Source organism: Diadema setosum, chromosome 13, assembly GCF_964275005.1.
Source record: "Diadema setosum chromosome 13, eeDiaSeto1, whole genome shotgun sequence".
NCBI classification, from domain to species: Eukaryota; Metazoa; Echinodermata; class Echinoidea; order Diadematoida; family Diadematidae; genus Diadema; species Diadema setosum.
In genome coordinates this window covers 8557343-8578083 of record NC_092697.1, presented here as the reverse complement: position 1 = coordinate 8578083, position 20741 = coordinate 8557343, and the positions used below count along the sequence as shown (strand labels likewise).

Genomic DNA, 20741 nt, shown 5'->3' with positions numbered 1-20741 from the left:
CGTGTTGACGATGTCCATTGTTCATAACCGTGACAGTATCGGACACGCTTGGATAAGATGGTGAATTCGATGGAAGTATATTGCACCATCGTGTGAAAGAGAACAAGGTAAACTGTATCTAGTCAACAGGTGTGAAACGAGGTCCATTGTTATGTCATAGCCGTAACAGCGTCGGACACGCTTGGATAAGATGGTGAATTCGATGGAAGTATTGCACCATCGTGTGAAAGAGAACAAGATAAAATTGTATATCTCAACGGGTGTGAGGTATTGATCTGTATAACTCGATACAGATGTGAATGATGTGAAAAGCTGATAGGTCAAGTTTCGGATGCTTTAGTCTATCCGTATGAGACGAGTATATGCTTTGGTAGCTGTTGCGTTACCATGCAGTTCAAGTCATTTATCCCTCCCTATTCTAGAGTCTATGGAAAGATCCTGTAGCCATGTTATATTATTTTGTCTGCATCTAATAAAGTACAAGGAAACGAGTATATTACACTATCAGTAGCCTATGGCAGTACTATAACAACGCATTACAGTTGATATAAAGTAATGGCATCGCCTTCTTACGATAACCACAATGAATTGTTTCTCTCTTAGTTGCTAATTTGCGTCAATTTTCATGAAGAGGATAAAAGTAGTTCAGTTTAAATAATACTAACAATTGGTAATGAGCCTGTCAATTTTTTTGGTCCTTCTATACGATTATATTGTCAGGAAGTAATATTAAGATATTTCTTTACTTTTTAAATTATACCTATTTAGATCTATTATACTATGAGTGTAAGTATCATTTGTGTGCACGTTGTAATTGATAAATAACATCTATAAATATAATATATCGAATAAATCATACGAGGTTTGTTGAATTATACAAGGGCCTAGGCTGGTTATGTTTCCTTTATTTTCTAATGATCATCATAGTGATTAAAAGAAAAACAAATCCGTCCACTCAGAAAAGAAAATCGAAATGATAAACCCATTGCTATTTTAATGTGAGAAAAGTTGCATTTCTTTTTTATGCGGAGGTGATTTCCACTAATCTGTATTCGTACGATTAAAAGCTGAAAAGTGCAATCATTAACGGTTGCTACTACACATATATGTTTGATATTCTCCATCCAAACATTTCATTTTTTTTTTTGCCGACAATGTTATACGATACGGTCATTCATGGTTCGTGGTTCACAATGTTGTTTTCCCCCTTATGTTTACGTTGCTACGTTGCCATTAGCCAAAGATTTGGGGGTTAAACATTCTAGTAAAACTTGTTTCTATATCAACCCATCCCCCCCCCCCTTCATTCAGCGCATGAGTTTATCCTCACTGTCGATGTATGTGCAAAAAAAAAAAAAAAATGAAACGAACCCTGCTACTAACTTAAGTGCATCCTAAACACTATAGAGCGGGTGTCATACCGCTATACTGGCACTGACCAGTGGAGATCGCGCGTGGCTACGAACAATACCTTTTCCCTGACGTCATTTATGCTTGGACAAAAGGACCGGTCTGCGTATCCCAACGAGTTCAAGAAATCGATAATAGAAATTCCCCTCTCCTGATATCCCCGACAGTGAACATACCTCTTCTTCATTCTTTCTTAATAATTCGTGTAAATCACTATCTTCTCATAAAAAACTTGGTCGTTACAGTTTTGTTCTCGTTTTTTCGTATTTCTTTCTTCGTAGATTTGCATAAATGTGTATTTTTTTTGAGCCATCACACGTTCATATATCATTTTTTTTTTTCATCGTAATTTCATAACGGTAAAAGCATAAAATATAATACCGATACATGTTTTGAAGGTCAATCATTGAATTGAAATAATCTTTCTTATCAATCAAAAATAACAGAACTGAACCTCTCTTGGACAAACGAAAAAAAAAAAATCACACACACAATGTGTCATGTATTGTTATGCACATAATCTGGTCAGATACATACACATACACACGTTAAATATATTTATCCTCTTCACTCGTTCGCACAAAGATGTGACATGTTGTTCCACTTCTTCATTCGCATCGTACAATGACACTCACACGATTAGGCCAAAAAAAAAAAAATTGTTTGTTTGCCCTTAATTGTCAAAACCCAAGAGGGTCGGTAGGTCGGTATTTTTTTTTTTTTTTTTTTTTTTTTTTTTTAATACAGGGTACCCTTTTTTCCATGTCAATGCACTCAAAACTCCAAGAGATTCATTCAAATTTACGTCTTGCCAGGGCCCGGTACGCGAGGCAGAAACACTCACTGACAAACACTTATAACGTTCATCTTTGTTAAATTTTGCAAACAGCTCCAAAAAAGTACCTTCCAGTGAGATGCTGGCAACTGAACTCCAAACAGTTTTGGTGCCATGACAGCTGGTAACGGATGCTGCAAAAGTAGCCATCTTGTGAAGGGCTGCACACTAACCCATTTTTTCTGCCGGTCCGACCTGTCTCTGTCGGACCGGTAAATGTCCCGTTTTACCATTTTTTACAGGTCCGAACAGTAAATTTATCGGTCAACAACGACAACATAAAAAACATTAAATGACTTGCAAACTTATTTTCTTGTTTTTTATGGATGTACCCCCCTCATGTACATTTTACAGATTAATATATTTTTTTTAAACTTGCATTATTTATTGCACAAGAAATTTAAAAATAAAGACAGGAAAAAATTAGAATGTTTGTTTGTGAATTAGTGTAAAATGATAATGAACAAAATCAGATTGTATCAAATGCGTTTGTGACTTTTTCTAAACATCAGCGCACGAACTTGCTGCGTAACCTGCTCTTGGTGGTCAGTTGGATTGCGATGATTTAATGAATTATTTTAGCTGTGATATTTTCTGATGCACGCGATACAAGGGGTTCTTTATTTTTCTCCCGATAATCTCTTCGCATTTGTGCATGCATGCGTTCTTGAAAGGTACACGACATGCAGGGCCGAATTCGCAATCCTTTTTGCGCCCATTTCCACCTCAAATATTAGCGGGATTGTGACGATTTCATAAATTACTTCGGCTGTAATATTTTACGATGCACGCGCCAAAAGGGGTTGAAAATGCGTCCTTTATTTTTTCCCGATAAACTCTTCGAATTTCGTAAGTGCGTTCTTAAAAGATGTACCACACGGCCGAATTCATGATACTTTTTTGCGCCTATTTCTACCTCAAATATCAGCGGGATTGTGACGATTTCATAAATTACTTCGGATGTAATCTTTTGTGATGCACGCACCAGCTAGAATGGTTGAAAATGCGTTCTTTATTTTTCTCCCCATAATCTCTTCGCATTCCGTAAATGCGTTCTTAAAAGATATACGACACGGCCAAAAATCATGATTCTTTTTGCGCCTATTGTTTCCTCAAACTTCATTGCGATGATTTTATGAATTATTATTCGGCTGTAATCTTCATGATGCACGGGCCAAAAGGGGTTGAAAATGTGTCCTGTATTTTTCTCCCTATAATCTTTTCGCATTTCGTACATGCGTATACGACACGGCCGAATTTACGATCCTTTTAGCGCCTATTTCTACATCAAATATCAGCGGGATTGCGATATTTCGTTAATTATTTCGGCTGTAATCTTTTGTGATACATGCACCTGAAGGGTTGAAAATGCGTTCTTTATTTTTCTCCCGATAATCTCTTCGCTTTTGTGCATGCGTTTTCAAAACTATACACTGCATGCAGGGCCGAATTCGAGATTCTTTTTGCGCCTATTATTGTTTACTCAAATTTCAACGGGATTGCGAAATTTTCATGAATTACTACTCGGCTGTAATCTATATGATACAAGCGCCAAAAGGGGATGAAAATGTGTCCTTTATTTTTCTGCCGCTAATCTCTTCCCATTTCGTACATGCGTTCTTAAAAGATATACGACACGGCCGAATTCACGTTCCTTTTTGCGCCTATTTCTACCTCAAATATCAGCGGGTTTGTGGCGATTTCATTAATTACTTCGGATGTAATCTTTTGTAATGCACGCACCAGAAGGGTAAAAATGTGTTTTTTATTTTTCTCCCGATAATCTCGTCGCATTTGTGCATGCGTTTTGATAACCAAAACGGCATGCAGGACTGAATTCAAGATCCTTTTTGCGCCTATTATTTCCTCAAATTTCAACGGGATTGCGTTGATTTCATGAATTTTTATTCGGCTGTAATCTTTTATGATGCACGTACCAAATGTGTCCTTTATTTTTTTTTCTCCTCTATAATCTCTTCGCATTTCGTACATGAGCTTTTGAAAGGTGTACGACGCGGCCGGCCGAATTCATGATCCTTTTTGGGACGATTTCTACCTCAAATATGTAAGCGGGACTGCGATGATTTCATGATTTTTTTTTCTCCCTAGTATTATCTCTTCACATTTTGTGCATGCGTTCTTAAAAAGTACACGGAAGGGCCGATTTCGTGATCCTTTTTGCACCTATCTTCATTGTGAGATCATTCTGAACGAATGAAAATATTCATTTGTGAAATGACTGTGTAAAATGAAACTGAACGCAATCAGATCCATTTACTGTATCACTGAATATCGAATATGTTTTTACTTTTCTAAAAATCGACACAAGTAGATTAGTTCTAACATGTCAACTGCCACGCTGCTGCGAAGCCGGGATCGGATCGTGAGTAAAATGACCCAGAAATGCGTGCTCTTCTAATTCTATCAATGCCTCTTGTCTGGCATGACCGCCGATCGCAAGCAAACGAAAAGCAGTTGTATTGCATGGCATGGCAGTGCGTGGGCAGCGCCAATGCGCAAGCTAGCGCGAATAACTGGTCGCCAGGTCGCCAGTGTGCAGCCCTGTACTGAGTGCATGATACATGCATTGATTGGATTTCGTGCGCGTGCACGCATGTGAGCCAAGAAGGTAGCATGCAATGCATGCTATAAAACGTAACCTGTGGACCCGCGCGGCCCAAACACAATTACGACGGGTCGATGAGATGAAAAAACAAACATTTTTAGACTTTTTTTATTCTTTCTCTAGCTTAAAATGGATAATTTTGGGTTTAAAACCATTCACAAATTTGTAGAAGATGAAATTTGTGGAAAAAAATAAACTTGAAAGAGCAAAAAAAAAAAAAAAAAAAAAAAAAAAAAACGCGACCCAAAATTTCCGTGATTTTCGGTCGGTCGCGAAGGGCAAACAAACCATTTTTTTTTTTTGGCCTTATATTATGACACCCCCATGATTTATACTCTTGATACTCAAATATGACTGCAAAAAAGAAATTTGGATGCGTTACATACACAGATCTAAGACTGCAAATGGTGAAATGATGAAACGATGAAATGATGAAACGATGAAATGATGAAACGATGAAACGGTGAAATGATGAAACGATGAAATGATGAAATGATGAAACGATAAAATGATGAAATGATGAAAAGAGGAATATAATTGTCCTCATTCTTTCTCACTTTCGATGCCAAGTACTCACACCGTAATGATATTAGGTCAAGCAAAGTCAAATAAGATTTCCATGATATATTGCAAACGCGCACAGCTCCACCACACCATAAACTCCACATAGATTCCATTTCCTTGACGTCATATGCTTGGATAAAAGGACCGGTCTGCGTATCCCAACGAGTTCAAGAAATCGATAATAGAAATTCCCCTCTCCTGATATCACCGACAGTGAACATGCCTCTTCTTCATTCTTTCTTAATAATTCGTTTAAATCATTATTTTCTCATAAAAAAAAAAACTTGGTCGTTACAGTTTTGTTCTCGTTTTTTTTTTCGTATTTTTTCTTAAATATAATACCGATACATGTTTTGAAGGTCAATCATTGAATTGAAATAATCTTTCTTATCAATCAGAAATAACAGAACTGAACCTCTCTTGGACAAACGGAAAAAAAAAATCACACACACAATGTGTCATGTAGTTGTGGGGATGTGCTAATTATGCAGAGACATCAGCAACAGAGGGGCGCCCCCATGTGGCAGGCACCTCTCTGCTTGCTGTTCACAGGTGAGTTGATGAAAATGAGAACGTCGCAAATTACACAAGAATTTCAGTGCTTAGATGTTATGGTGCTGTATTATCAGTATTGGTAATTGATATGAAGAGTTTTAAGGGTCGAACAGGCATATTATGTGGAGTGAGAGTGTTTGTCAGAATTTACATGAAGCCATTCTATTTGTCTCTGGCTGATGGTGGTTTTGTTCAGTGACACTGAATGCACGGTAACTTATGTATGTACGTACCTGTGTTAAGTCGGTCTACGGACGTATGTTGTGTGTACGGGCGTGTGTAGTTAATTGCGGCTGCCGTAGTCTTGTCCGCACAATGTATTCGTAGTGCAGTAGTACAATGCAAGGGCTGCAGGCCTGCGTAGGTTTGTGTACGTGACCAATTACGGTATTGAACAGTGTATTATGTAGCGCTGTGTAACAGTATAGGGCGTTTAGCGTGATCTGTGTACTCTGGTATTACATGGTGCTGTGTAGTATGGGGCGCCTATAATAGTGTGATAAGATGCTGAGTTGATGGTTTTTGATGGAAGCTATTTACCTATACTACATTTTGGTAATGCATTTAAGGTGGAAGAGTTTAGAGATAGAGTCAGAGATGTACAGTGTAGGTACAATGTTGTGGGTTTATGATGTAATACCACAGGTTGTAAGAGGGAATATTATTCCTTTTGCTTCCCCTAATAGAGTAAGATTCTGTATTGATAGGGACTAGGGTATCTTGTAAGTGTGTCGTCTAGCAAGAGATTTAAGAAGCTACCTGAGTATCGATCATAATAGTTTTGACACCCACAATGGAGGAGTTAAGAATACAGGAGTATTGCACTGCCATTACCATCATTTAAGGTTTGTTATGCTGAGATATTGTGTAGATTTGCATTTGTTTTTCATAGTTGGTGTACCCTGTGATCTAAAGTTGTAAGATCTGCAGTAGTTGGGTATAATGTCATTTTTCAGCATTATTATACCCCCATCTTATCTTGCTGACATTCCAGATTTGATGTAGTGGGACCTATATGGATCAGATGTGTGATTGTAATTGTTTTGAGTAGGGATAGGTGATTTGACTTTGACGAAGTGATCTGTAGATGTTAGGAATGGTTGGTGGAAGAGAGGATTTATCCATATGATATTGCGTGACTTTTATCTAAGAGCAAAGGTGATCTTATAGAAGGGTTATGTGGAAGTGTTAATAATAGGATGCATTCAGGCTCTGGTAAACTGTTCAGCAATTCAAATCAGTGAAGAGAGAACTGCTGTCTCATTTGCTTTTACTATCATTCAAACAAAATAGCATAGTTTGAGTCAGATCTTCGCTGGACTCTAAAACAAAGGAGGTATTATTCTTTTCACATAATAATGATGAATAAGATATGTATTGTATATGTATATGCAAGGACTGGTAGTCATACATGTAAAAAAGCCTTTATCCTACTATATGGGGTCTGACATTACACTAATAGATATGACACTGGCTGCTTATCATGAAGTGTGGAGAGTATGATTTTATTCCATAGAGTTAGCCCTTTGTGTGAATAGACATCACAGTGTTGTAAGATATAGGTCTCAAAAAGCAGATATTGTTACAACACATTTACATTGTATCAAATGGTTCCACAACATTTGTACCCAGCCATTTACAGTCGGTTTAATGTATTATAAATGGTTTTTAACAGTCATGATAAGTGAAATAATACAGAGAGAGAGAGAGTTATGTCACATACAGTTGATTATATGGCAGATGCTTTCACTAGTTATGATACTATTATTGATACTCCATTGTGGATTTTTATAGCTATAGAGACAATAACTCACTTGGTATCTGTGTGTTATAATGAATGAGTTGTTTGGTGTTAAACAGGTGTGGATTTGATGATGTGCACATATAGTGTTTCAAGGGTTCTCCTAAAGTACATTTTAGGAGCTGTAATTGTGTTGTGACTTTATTATGAGTTAATAAAAGAGACCTCTCTGCTTGCTGTTCACAGGACTCCTGTCTAGTGTTTGTCTTCATTGACTGCACGACCTCCCACCCGAACCCGCGTGCCGTATAACCATCTCCATCATAGACACACATACACACACACACCGTCTTCACATCATCTCGCCCTTCTCCATATTTCTCTCTCTCATTCTCCGCCCATTCGGCCCCCTCCCTACAACTGGCGACGAGGATGGGATGGGAGGATACAGCATAGTTGGATGTCACTACTGAGAGGACTTGGGCTGAGTTAATGCGGCCTGGATGCTCCTAGACGGCTTAGTGAAAGATGCAGCGGGAAGTATAGGACATAAAGGGGGAGTTCCAGTGCATCGGGGTCCTTCCTGAAGATTAGGTGGTGATGTGCTCCTGGGCGTATAGGACGGGTAGACAGGAAGAACTGGTGGTGAAGGGGATCCAGAGATGGATAGGAGATGGTTCCAGGTAGCTGCAGGACTGTTTGCGGATGACGAGGTGGTGATGTAGAGGACTAGAAGTTCAGCTGCAGTGGATGAAGTAGCGGCAGACAGGCAATTTCGAGTAGATCGATGGATGTGAATTTGAACTGGTGCAGTCTGACATTATTAGATACTAGAAGGGATGATGTAATTGATATTATCCCTGTATGGACTGGTAGATAGCCTGTTTAGGTAGTTTTTATCACCTTTCATGGAGAAAGGACATGGTGTGATTTGAGGTTGATGTAACCTGCTGAGCTAATAGACGTTTTTGTGTGATTTACATACAATTTTGCCCTATCATGTGTGGATAGAGTTATTACCGGATTTAAGGGCAAGGGTAAATAGGTAATTGGTCGATGGACTCAGTTTTGAAATGTCAGTCCTGAGATTTAAACTATTTGGTACGGTATTGATACAGAGTGTACAGAGTATTGCGGACACTGCGAGTATACACAGGGGATTTTTTATGAATGTGGGACTGACTGTAGTGATTATACTGTGAAGGGCTATTGAAGTTAGACCTGTCATGTTTTGGGCAGGTTTGCTATTTTTTTTAAATACATTGTGTATTACTGCAGTAGGTCATGAGGTAGTGTTGTACTGCTTTGATGTGGGTATTTGTGCCTGTATTTAAATGCAACCAGCGATATAAGTGTATTGGAACATCTTTTTCAAGGTGTATTATGAGTGTCCTTTCCATTCAGTGGAGTGTTAATGTTGGAGACCACTCATTGGGATTTGGTTATAGAGCTGGTTTCCTTTATTACTGATCCTTCTCAGATAGGACTGTATCATCTTTTGGGAACTTAAGTTGTATTTCAGAGATATTTGGCATTTACTTGTATATGCTGACTTCAGTACTGTTTCCGGGGTGTATTCCTTCGTACACACTGATGCCTTAGTAATTTTTTTTTCTCTGCAATGTGAGTGGATATTTGAGACATATTGCTTGCATTGTTTTAACTTGTGAGCATATGGTTTAAGTGAAAGCTGTCTGGCTTGGGATATTTGTGATACATTGATATATATTCAGGATATGGCAAAGATGTTATTTTTACAGATTGAAGATGGCCCAGGGGATGTCACAGAATATCCTTTGGAGAAGGAAGGTCATCTCTTGCTGGAAGTGCTACAAGCGGTACATCCTCGTGCAAATGGCCTGGTCTACATGGCAGAGGATGGAAGAAAGAGAAGGACAGTTGCCATACAGGGACATATCCGGCCACCACCTGATGGCTGGGACGACAGAGTGGTGTATTCGCCCTCCACTCCAGCGGCAGATCAAAATGACGTGAACCAGGAGCTGTCGGACCTGAAGACGCAGATCAGGGAACTGACGATGAGGCCCCCGAAACTGGTGATGGCGCCCGAGAGGAAAATGCCGGTGTTCGATGGAAAAGCAGGAGATGTAGAAGAGTTTATTTCCGGCGTGAAGTCAGCCTTTTCCCGCTATGGGGTACCGGAGGAGGAACGGGCTTCCTACTTGCTAGACTACATTCGAGGAGTGCCAAAGATGGAGGTGAGGGCCCTGATCAAAGAGGGGAAGCAAGCAGAGGAAATATTGCAATTTCTGAGGGATTCGTACGCAGGTGTGCAAAATCTGGGTGAGCTGCAGCGGCTTTTTCTGGAGCAAAAGCAGAGGAGAGGGGAACCACTTCGTGATTTTGCGGTAGATCTAGAACGGAGGTTCAACAATTTGTGTGGTCGCGAGGCCAAGCTGTACGCTGACCCCAACGGGATCCTAGTCGAACAGTTCATTGAAGGATTAGAGGACCCTGTCCTGCGAAGTGCTTGCAGGGATCGGTATGAGCGGGATGGTAACACAAACTTCAGGGTCTTACGTGAGTTTGCCATCCGTAGGTCAGGGCAAGAGGAGAGTCGCACACAAGGCCACGAGGGTGCACGCCAGGCTGCTGTGCGGGCTCGGCAGGGGGAACACCCAGCTCAACCATCAGACGTCCTCTTGACAATTCAGGAGATGGGTGACAAGATAGTACAAGCCGTCCGAGATGCGATGCCTGTGGCCCCCTCGGCACCACCAGCCGTGCAAACATGGAACCCTCGTGTGAGTCGGCAGAGAGGTGCCTGCTTTTCATGTGGGAATTTTGGACACTTTGCTAGAGACTGTCCCAGCAGAGACTATGGAACACAGTTTCAGCCTGCTTATCAGAGTTGGCAGCATGGATTTCCACAGCCTGGTGCGCCTCATTTCAACGAGTTGTACAGGAACAGGAATTACTCTCCCAATCCACATTGGACTAATGGCAGAGACGGTAGAGGCCAGGATTTTCCCCCGAGAACAGGAATGACATACCTCCAGGGAAGACCAGATGGGAATCGGGGTCATCCTGATTTTGCAGAGCAGAGGGGAAGTTCACAAAGGCAAGACATGCCTAGACATCAACCCGATTCCAGTAGACAGGAAGCCCCCCAGGCATCCCCTACCCCAAATTCCCAGAAGAATGTGAGTCCACCAGATCATGCAGGTGGTGGAACTACCAGACAAGGGAGTCCCTCCACAGGACCACATGGATCAGGTGCCCCAGTCGGACGTATGTCAGAGGTAGAGGTGGTCCCCAACGGTACTAGAGGAGATGACGGCTTTGTGTCCAGGGCCATTGGAGAGTGCTACTCGGTTGACGTTGAGTTTGGGGGTGTCACCGTGCCCTGTCTCCTGGATCCCGGCTCCCAAGTAACTACCATAGGAGAGACGTACTTCAAAGAAAAGTTAGAACCAGTGGGTATTCAGATGAAGGATGTCCCAGTGTCCTTCTCCTTGGTCTCAGCAAGTGGGGATGACATCCCATATGTGGGGTGTTTTGAGGTCGATGTCAAGGTCTTGGGACATCCGATCGCAGCCAGGATTGTCTTGGTGTTGAAAGATGACATGGCCATGAGGTGTGGTCAGAGTTCCGTGCCAGGGATACTAGGGATGAACGTACTGCAGGAGGTGTGGAGTCAGTTGGTAGGTGTCGGGCAGGAACACATGAGCAAGATACTCTGGCCCACCCCAGATCCAGTATGGCAAGAGGCACTACAAGCTATTCATACCCGACAGACGGAGGATCAGGATAAGACAAACAACCAAAGAGACCTTCTTGAAAAGCATCAGGATGCCTTTTCTCATGGTGACATGGACTTTGGTTACCCTGACCGTATCACTCATCGCACAGAGACTGGTGGTACACCACCAAACAGGCAGAGACACGGGCCCGGTAAGCAGAACCAAGCCCCCGATGCCCTGTCCCGTCTGGATCCTCCTGAGGAAGAAGGACAGATGATTGTGAGTAGTGACACAATCCGTGCCCAGTTCGACTTAGTTTCTCAAGGAACAGATATACCAGTTGTTTTGAGTACCTGCATTGAGAGACGTCTAGGTGGAGAAGCGTGCATGCCTGGGTTCTCAGCTGAGTATCTGCAGGAGGCTCAAGAGAGGGATGATCTTGTCAATCAAGTGCGCTCCTTTGTGTCAAGGGGTACACCACCCTCGCGTGAGGAGAAGGGCAGTTGTTTACCGGGAAGTCTGGCTCTCCTGCGAGACTGGAAGAGGCTGTTCATCCGAAATGGTGTTCTTTTGCGGAGGAGGCGCCGCCCGAATGATGGTACAGAGCACCTGCAGGTCATTGCCCCGCAGAGCATTCAAGAGGAGGCTATCACCCGGTTTCATGACGAGGCAGGGCATTTCGGGTTCAGACGTACCTATCGGCTGGTTGGAGACCGGTTCTTCTGGCATGGGATGGAGGAGTCGGTGAAACAATGGTGTGCCAAGTGTAAGCGCTGTGCTGTTAGCAAGCCTCCTGTTTGGAAGGAATGGACACTTCCCACGTGATCTGAGCTTAAGCGGGGAAGTGAAGCAGGGAGCTCACCGTGGTGCGCAGTCGTATGTTTTGGGAGGAGTTGATCTCCCTAAGAAGTTTTATTCGATTTTGAAGTTTATCCAGTTTGGATAATGTTACATTGGCTATTGTTTTAACGCGTAGTTATTGCATTTGCTATTCATGAATTTTGTTGTGGCTGCTGAAGTCCAGAGTATGGTTAGGACTTATGAATGCAAATTTGTGTGCATTCAAATGACAGGATCACAGTGGTATACACTTATTTAAAGTGGGACTCCATGCAACCAGATGGATGTAGTTATTATAAAAGCCCAAAGTTAAAGCATTTAGCTTATGTTCATTTGGTTTAACAATGTTCCTTTATTGTAGGAAGCAGCATTGTTTCTTGTAGTGTTGAATATGTGAGGTTCTTAGGCCTACAAATGGAGTAACTTTGCGTCCATAGTTATCCCATGAAGTACATGTGTGTGTACGTACATACATAATATGGTCATCAGGGACGATGACCTTTAAGCGGGGAAGAGTTGTGGGGATGTGCTAATTATGCAGAGACATCAGCAACAGAGGGGCGCCCCCATGTGGCAGGCACCTCTCTGCTTGCTGTTCACAGGTGAGTTGATGAAAATGAGAACGTCGCAAATTACACAAGAATTTCAGTGCTTAGATGTTATGGTGCTGTATTATCAGTATTGGTAATTGATATGAAGAGTTTTAAGGGTCGAACAGGCATATTATGTGGAGTGAGAGTGTTTGTCAGAATTTACATGAAGCCATTCTATTTGTCTCTGGCTGATGGTGGTTTTGTTCAGTGACACTGAATGCACGGTAACTTATGTATGTACGTACCTGTGTTAAGTCGGTCTACGGACGTATGTTGTGTGTACGGGCGTGTGTAGTTAATTGCGGCTGCCGTAGTCTTGTCCGCACAATGTATTCGTAGTGCAGTAGTACAATGCAAGGGCTGCAGGCCTGCGTAGGTTTGTGTACGTGACCAATTACGGTATTGAACAGTGTATTATGTAGCGCTGTGTAACAGTATAGGGCGTTTAGCGTGATCTGTGTACTCTGGTATTACATGGTGCTGTGTAGTATGGGGCGCCTATAATAGTGTGATAAGATGCTGAGTTGATGGTTTTTGATGGAAGCTATTTACCTATACTACATTTTGGTAATGCATTTAAGGTGGAAGAGTTTAGAGATAGAGTCAGAGATGTACAGTGTAGGTACAATGTTGTGGGTTTATGATGTAATACCACAGGTTGTAAGAGGGAATATTATTCCTTTTGCTTCCCCTAATAGAGTAAGATTCTGTATTGATAGGGACTAGGGTATCTTGTAAGTGTGTCGTCTAGCAAGAGATTTAAGAAGCTACCTGAGTATCGATCATAATAGTTTTGACACCCACAATGGAGGAGTTAAGAATACAGGAGTATTGCACTGCCATTACCATCATTTAAGGTTTGTTATGCTGAGATATTGTGTAGATTTGCATTTGTTTTTCATAGTTGGTGTACCCTGTGATCTAAAGTTGTAAGATCTGCAGTAGTTGGGTATAATGTCATTTTTCAGCATTATTATACCCCCATCTTATCTTGCTGACATTCCAGATTTGATGTAGTGGGACCTATATGGATCAGATGTGTGATTGTAATTGTTTTGAGTAGGGATAGGTGATTTGACTTTGACGAAGTGATCTGTAGATGTTAGGAATGGTTGGTGGAAGAGAGGATTTATCCATATGATATTGCGTGACTTTTATCTAAGAGCAAAGGTGATCTTATAGAAGGGTTATGTGGAAGTGTTAATAATAGGATGCATTCAGGCTCTGGTAAACTGTTCAGCAATTCAAATCAGTGAAGAGAGAACTGCTGTCTCATTTGCTTTTACTATCATTCAAACAAAATAGCATAGTTTGAGTCAGATCTTCGCTGGACTCTAAAACAAAGGAGGTATTATTCTTTTCACATAATAATGATGAATAAGATATGTATTGTATATGTATATGCAAGGACTGGTAGTCATACATGTAAAAAAGCCTTTATCCTACTATATGGGGTCTGACATTACACTAATAGATATGACACTGGCTGCTTATCATGAAGTGTGGAGAGTATGATTTTATTCCATAGAGTTAGCCCTTTGTGTGAATAGACATCACAGTGTTGTAAGATATAGGTCTCAAAAAGCAGATATTGTTACAACACATTTACATTGTATCAAATGGTTCCACAACATTTGTACCCAGCCATTTACAGTCGGTTTAATGTATTATAAATGGTTTTTAACAGTCATGATAAGTGAAATAATACAGAGAGAGAGAGAGTTATGTCACATACAGTTGATTATATGGCAGATGCTTTCACTAGTTATGATACTATTATTGATACTCCATTGTGGATTTTTATAGCTATAGAGACAATAACTCACTTGGTATCTGTGTGTTATAATGAATGAGTTGTTTGGTGTTAAACAGGTGTGGATTTGATGATGTGCACATATAGTGTTTCAAGGGTTCTCCTAAAGTACATTTTAGGAGCTGTAATTGTGTTGTGACTTTATTATGAGTTAATAAAAGAGACCTCTCTGCTTGCTGTTCACAGGACTCCTGTCTAGTGTTTGTCTTCATTGACTGCACGACCTCCCACCCGAACCCGCGTGCCGTATAACCATCTCCATCATAGACACACATACACACACACACCGTCTTCACATCATCTCGCCCTTCTCCATATTTCTCTCTCTCATTCTCTGCCCCCATTCAGCCCCCCCTACATATTGTTATGCACATAATCTGGTCAGATACATACACATACACACGTTAGATATATTTATCCTCTTCACTCGTTCGCACAAAGATGTGAAATGTTGTTCCACTTCTTCATTCGCATCGTACAATGACACTCACACGATTATATTATGACACCCCCATGATTTATACTCTTGATACTCAAATATGACTGCAAAAAAGAAATTTGGATGCGTTACATGCACAGATTTAAGACTGCAAATGGTGAAATGATGAAACGATGAAATGATGAAACGATGAAATGATGAAACGATGAAACGGTGAAATGATGAAATGATGAAACGATAAAATGATGAAATGATGAAAAGAGGAATATAATTGTCCTCATTCTTTCTCACTTTCGATGCCAAGTACTCACACCGTAATGATATTAGGTCAAGCAAAGTCAAATAAGATTTCCATGATATATTGCAAACGCGCACAGCTCCACCACACCATAACCTCCACATAGACCCAATTTCCCTGACGTCAAATGCTTGGACAAAAGGACCGGTCTGCGTATCCCAACGAGTTCAAGAAATCGATAATAGAAATTCCCCTCTCCTGATATCCTCGACAGTGAACATACCTCTTCTTCATTCTTTGTTAATAATTCGTTGAAATCATTATCTTCTCATAAAAAAACTTGGTCGTTACAGTTTTGTTGTCGTTTTTTTTTTTCGTGTTTCTTTCTTCGTAGATTTGCATAAATGTGTATTTTTTTGGAGCCATCACACGTTCTAATATCATTTTTTTTTCACCGTAATTTCATAACGGTGAAAGCATAAAATATAATACCGATACATGTTTTGAAGGTCAATCATTGAATTGAAATAATCTTTTCTTATCAATCAAAAAATAACAGAAGTGAACCTCTCTTGGATAAACGGAAAAAAAATCACACACAATGTGTCATGTATTGTTATGCACATAATCTGGTCAGATACATACACATACACACGTTAAATATATTTATCCTCTTCGCTCGTTCGCACAAAGACGTGACATGTTGTTCCACTTCTTCATTCGCATCGTACAATGACACTCACACGAGTATATTATATTAATACTCAAATATGACATTGAAAAAATTGCATGCGTTACATGCACAGATTTAAAACAGCAAAGTGGCGAAAATACGAAATGGCGAAACGGTGAAATGGCAAAATGGTGAAATGGTGAAATGGTGAAATGGTGAAATGACGAATCGACGAAACGTCAAAGTGGCGAATTTTATGTACAACATGCCCGTCTTCATAGAATTGACTTTGAATAATGTATCGCATGAACCAGGATGGCCTGGACTATTACTTTGCTTCATGATATAATGTACAACTACGTCAGGAGAGAAAATGAATGACACATCATTCGGTGAACACCACGGATAAATTCAAACGTCACGCAAACCTATGTTTACAATACATAGCAAATTATATAAATATTCAGACGATGAAACTTTGTAGTGGAGAAACATAAAGATAGTAGTGTCAGTCGTTATATCGTGAGGATAAGTTCAATAGAACGGCTAGCATTTAATATTTCGAATGTATTCATACAGAATATTATGCATCATGTACAGTCCCTCACATCTGAACATAGACCGTACAATCAGTAATCAGCCGATGAAATGACCGGCTGGGGATATGTAACGATATTAGCGTTAATACAATAAAAAAAAATTAACATTTGTAGAATATAATATTATGCGTGTGTACATACTTAAATAGCACCCCATTCATACTGTTTTTCTCATTCGCATCGTTTCAACAGACAACCGTACCAATGAAGTAAACACGCAATCTCAACCACATTCACCAACTCGAGATATCGGAATTGAAACACATGGAACTTTTTCCTTCTTTTTGTTCATTTATTCAACTATACTTACAATCATGCGCAATATCCATATATTCGTTGATATCCTCCATGTCCTCACTATAAAGCTTTTGTCATACTCCATTACACGGTAAAATAGATATCCTATATATTTCAAAATTAATACACTGCATATCATTATGTCGTTTACCGTATTACTTTTAAACCGTTCTCGTGATATATTTAACGTGGATATACAGACACCGAGGAAGTCCATGTTAATTTGATTATATTTATTTCACTTATACGTTAAGTAACATTGTACTTTACTGGGTCAGTGCGTGAAACGGTGAAACGTTGAAATGGCGAAACCGTAAAACGGCGAAACGTTGAAAGCGACAAAGGCACTGGTGAAAGTGGTGAATATGGTCAAACGGTGAAAAGACGAAAGTAATAAAGGTAGCGAATGTGGCAAAACTTGCCAATGTGGTAAAGAATGTAAAAAGTGTCGAGCGTGACGAAAGCAATGAATGTGGCAAAAATTGTGACATTTGTAAAGGTGGGGAAGATGGCGAAAGTGGTGAATTGTAGACTGGTAAATGCATGGTATCTTTAAATTCATGGACTCGGGTAGACAGGATGTATGGTTAAGTAGCTGCTTCATGTGACGTACGCTTTAGTTTATTTCATCAAACGCACGTCGAGCCTCGAAATATCTCTTACATCGGATGAATTAACATTGAATGAACAGTTAATTGTGTCTGTATAGTTGATTATTATTTTTTTGTATTATTTACAGAAACGAGTACGAAATCCCTGGGACTGGTGAGGGGGTTCGGATAAGTTTGACAGGACTGAGTCACAGTTATAGCCTTTCATGTTCACGAATTGTCCTTAAGAAAAATACATCGATCTGTTGTTGCTGTTTTTTTTTTATAGTGGTGGTTGTACATAATTAATTACACTTCAATGAGTAAATGTGTTTGATTTTCAGCAATCGATGAAACATGTGATTTGAAAAAAAAAATATACTCCATCTCCTATTGCGCAATCAGTAACGTAATACTCATCACAGGTTAATATTTACAGTCATTTTAATTAAGTCATTGAAAACAGCATCGCTATTCCAACAGTGATGTATTAGTTTGAAATTGAAAATTTCTCTAATCTGCAATGACATGGGAATATGTCAAACAGAAAAGATATATATATATATATATATATATATATTATATATATATATATATATGTATTAACGCGTTATCCGAAACAAGAGCAGTGTTACAATCGGATCTCTCTTATTATAAAAGAACTTATTGTCACAGTTGACATCTAAGTTACAAATATTTTTCATAGATACAACATGATGAAATAAACTGTCGAATATCCATACAAAGTTCAAAAACTGAAAACAGGCGCCAATCTACCAAGTACAATTTAATAATACTCACATGTCTTATGGAAAATAAATCAAAGTACATATTCCAATGGCAAGTTAGGGAAATGACAATAGGAAACTTTAAGTTTTAAATTTCACATCTGTGGCAAAGCGACATTCAGCCAAATTCAAAGAAGTATAATGCCATCTCATATACACTTTACACATGGAGCGCCATGCCTTGAACTCACATGATTCAAAAGAAATAGAAACTGAATAAACTGGTCAAGAGAAATAACATATGTTAATGTTTTTTGTTTTTTATATGTCTAGATACGTGGTATTAATTCCATCTTCTGCCACTTTGCGTTTGGGGTAGAAGAACGTGAATACACTTCGTTCTTGTTTGTACGTATGTGGTTGTCTTTTACTCGGAATCCACGATTGATTGCCGAGTCTGTTGTTCGATCTTGCAATACTCGCTTGTATTTCTCAAAGGTAATGTTGTTATTTCTTTTGTTTGCTCCCTTACAACTAAATTTGTCTTTGGAACCAAAGCCATACCATGTCTTACTGCACAATGCTACAATACCTTGGCCTTCCCATTCAAGTTTGAAAAGACCTGGTGTTCGTTTATCATAACGTTTGTGCTCCTCCGTGTTAGTGCGAGGAAGCCAGTGATGTTTCTCGACTTCAAACTGTTGTCGAAGCTCAGGTCTGACCAGATTTTCAATACTCGAACCAGTTAAGGCAAAGTATGCCGAATCTGTGTCCATTTGAACATATTCAAAGTCGGATCTATCCATGAAAACATCGAGAAAGTCAAAGTAGAATTGTAGCATTCTCAACTTTGCATACTGGTAGACGAAAAAGCCAATCTGTATCGGTAAGTCGTGCGCAATTTTGCTTTTGGACAATTCAACTTCATAGCAGTCGTCAGTGATGGCGTTCAGGTCGCGAAACAAAATCTCATTGACGAGGCGACTAGCTTTGGAAGAATCGGTAATTTTATTATTCCGAAATCTAGTTTTGTTAGTAATGGTTTTCCCGTAGGATGAATATCCCATCAACTTCATGGTGTCCGCTATAACAGACTTTGAAAGGTCGCTATCCCCAGCCCTACGCGCATCAGACACTGCATCGGCAAAATCAGCGAAGCATGGCATTGGTGTGTATTCTACTACTTGGTACACACGAGTGATTACTAAGCCGTGTTCCAGGTACCATTTTGCGAGTGGTGTAGCGAGAAAGATTTTCTCGCCAAACATGCTGCCTATCAAACTCCTTCTGGGGGTACTCATGATATTATGGTCTTTCCCGTAGGTTTTCATGTATGATCCGATGTCATCCCGAGAAATATTGATGTTCTTGAATATGGGTGTCATTTCCGCAAAGTATGGTTTCAGACGATCGGGAACATGAATATCACATTCAATGCATCCAAACAGCATGCCCTCTAGTAAGTCCTGAATGATTTCGTCTAGGGATAATTTCGATTTGTAATCGAGTGGTTTCTTTCTCTCGCAAAGAAAGTGCATAAGTTTGGGATCAACCTTTGACATGTCATCGAACTGACATTCCCACATTTCCATAAATTCGTACCCCAATTCTTCAAGATACTTTCTCTTCTCCACAGTTTTGACGTATTTTTGCCGCATCTCGTCTTCGGCATGACGAGGATTCTTTTCACAAGCGTGACCGTGGAAATAGCAGCCTTGAAATTCGAAGGCTTGCTTAGTCTCTGAGCACCAACCATCGACCGGTAGCATACGCGGACCTAAGCGTTTTTCTGAACCGTTGCCTTCGTGTCTTATCTTTATTCCACGTTTCTGCGCCTCCCAATCTAGCCAGTCTTGAGCCTTAATCGAAAAAGGATTTCTCTCTTTCTTGAAGGAGGTTTCCTCCTTCCTACGCGTTGGATAACCAGTAGGCATGTCTTGGCTCAGAGCCCAGAGATATAAAGCATTCGCGTCGTAACCCTGTATCTTTTCACAAAGTTTACCACCCCGTATATGCGTTTGACCCGCTTCGTGATATCGCGTGAATACGATAGAGGGACCACCAACAAGATTTTGACGGAAAGTCTGGTACAGATCTTGGTCTTGATTGCCAAATAGGGCAAAGTTGGCAGATGGACTAATGTCAAAGAGATATTTCAACGTTAGCCCAGGAACAGAAATACCATCCTTGTAAAGATCGATTTTTCTTTTGCGGTATGTTTCAGCCATTTTTTCGACGGCTTCCACAAAGGGCTTGACATCTAAGTTATTATACCATACTAGGTAGTCTCTCATCGTAGACATTCTTTCCCGTTGCCAGACATCTTGACAATGGACATAATCTTCTTCGGTAAGAGTGGTACCTTTGAGGGTGCTGCTGAAAGCTTCTCTGGGTGGAAGGGACGGATAGTCAAGTTTATAAAAATGCATCCATTCATATGGAAATGTACCCTTGTACATGGAGCAGTCATAGGCACGGAGAAACTGATCGTACGAG

General features: G+C 40.2%; 1 protein-coding gene across 1 annotated transcript; it reads right to left on the bottom strand.

The window, feature by feature from the left end:
* Positions 1–18574: 18574 nt before the first annotated feature.
* LOC140236859 (uncharacterized) lies at positions 18575–19321 on the bottom strand. Its single transcript, XM_072316800.1, has one exon. The coding sequence runs from the start codon at positions 19319–19321 to the stop codon at positions 18575–18577; it is 747 nt and encodes a 248-aa protein (XP_072172901.1).
* Positions 19322–20741: the final 1420 nt, after the last annotated feature.

Excerpts from the sequence above, each read along its gene's own strand:
- LOC140236859 (XM_072316800.1), bottom strand. The coding sequence starts at position 19,321 with ATGAAGTTGATGGGATATTCATCCTACGGGAAAACCATTACTAACAAA.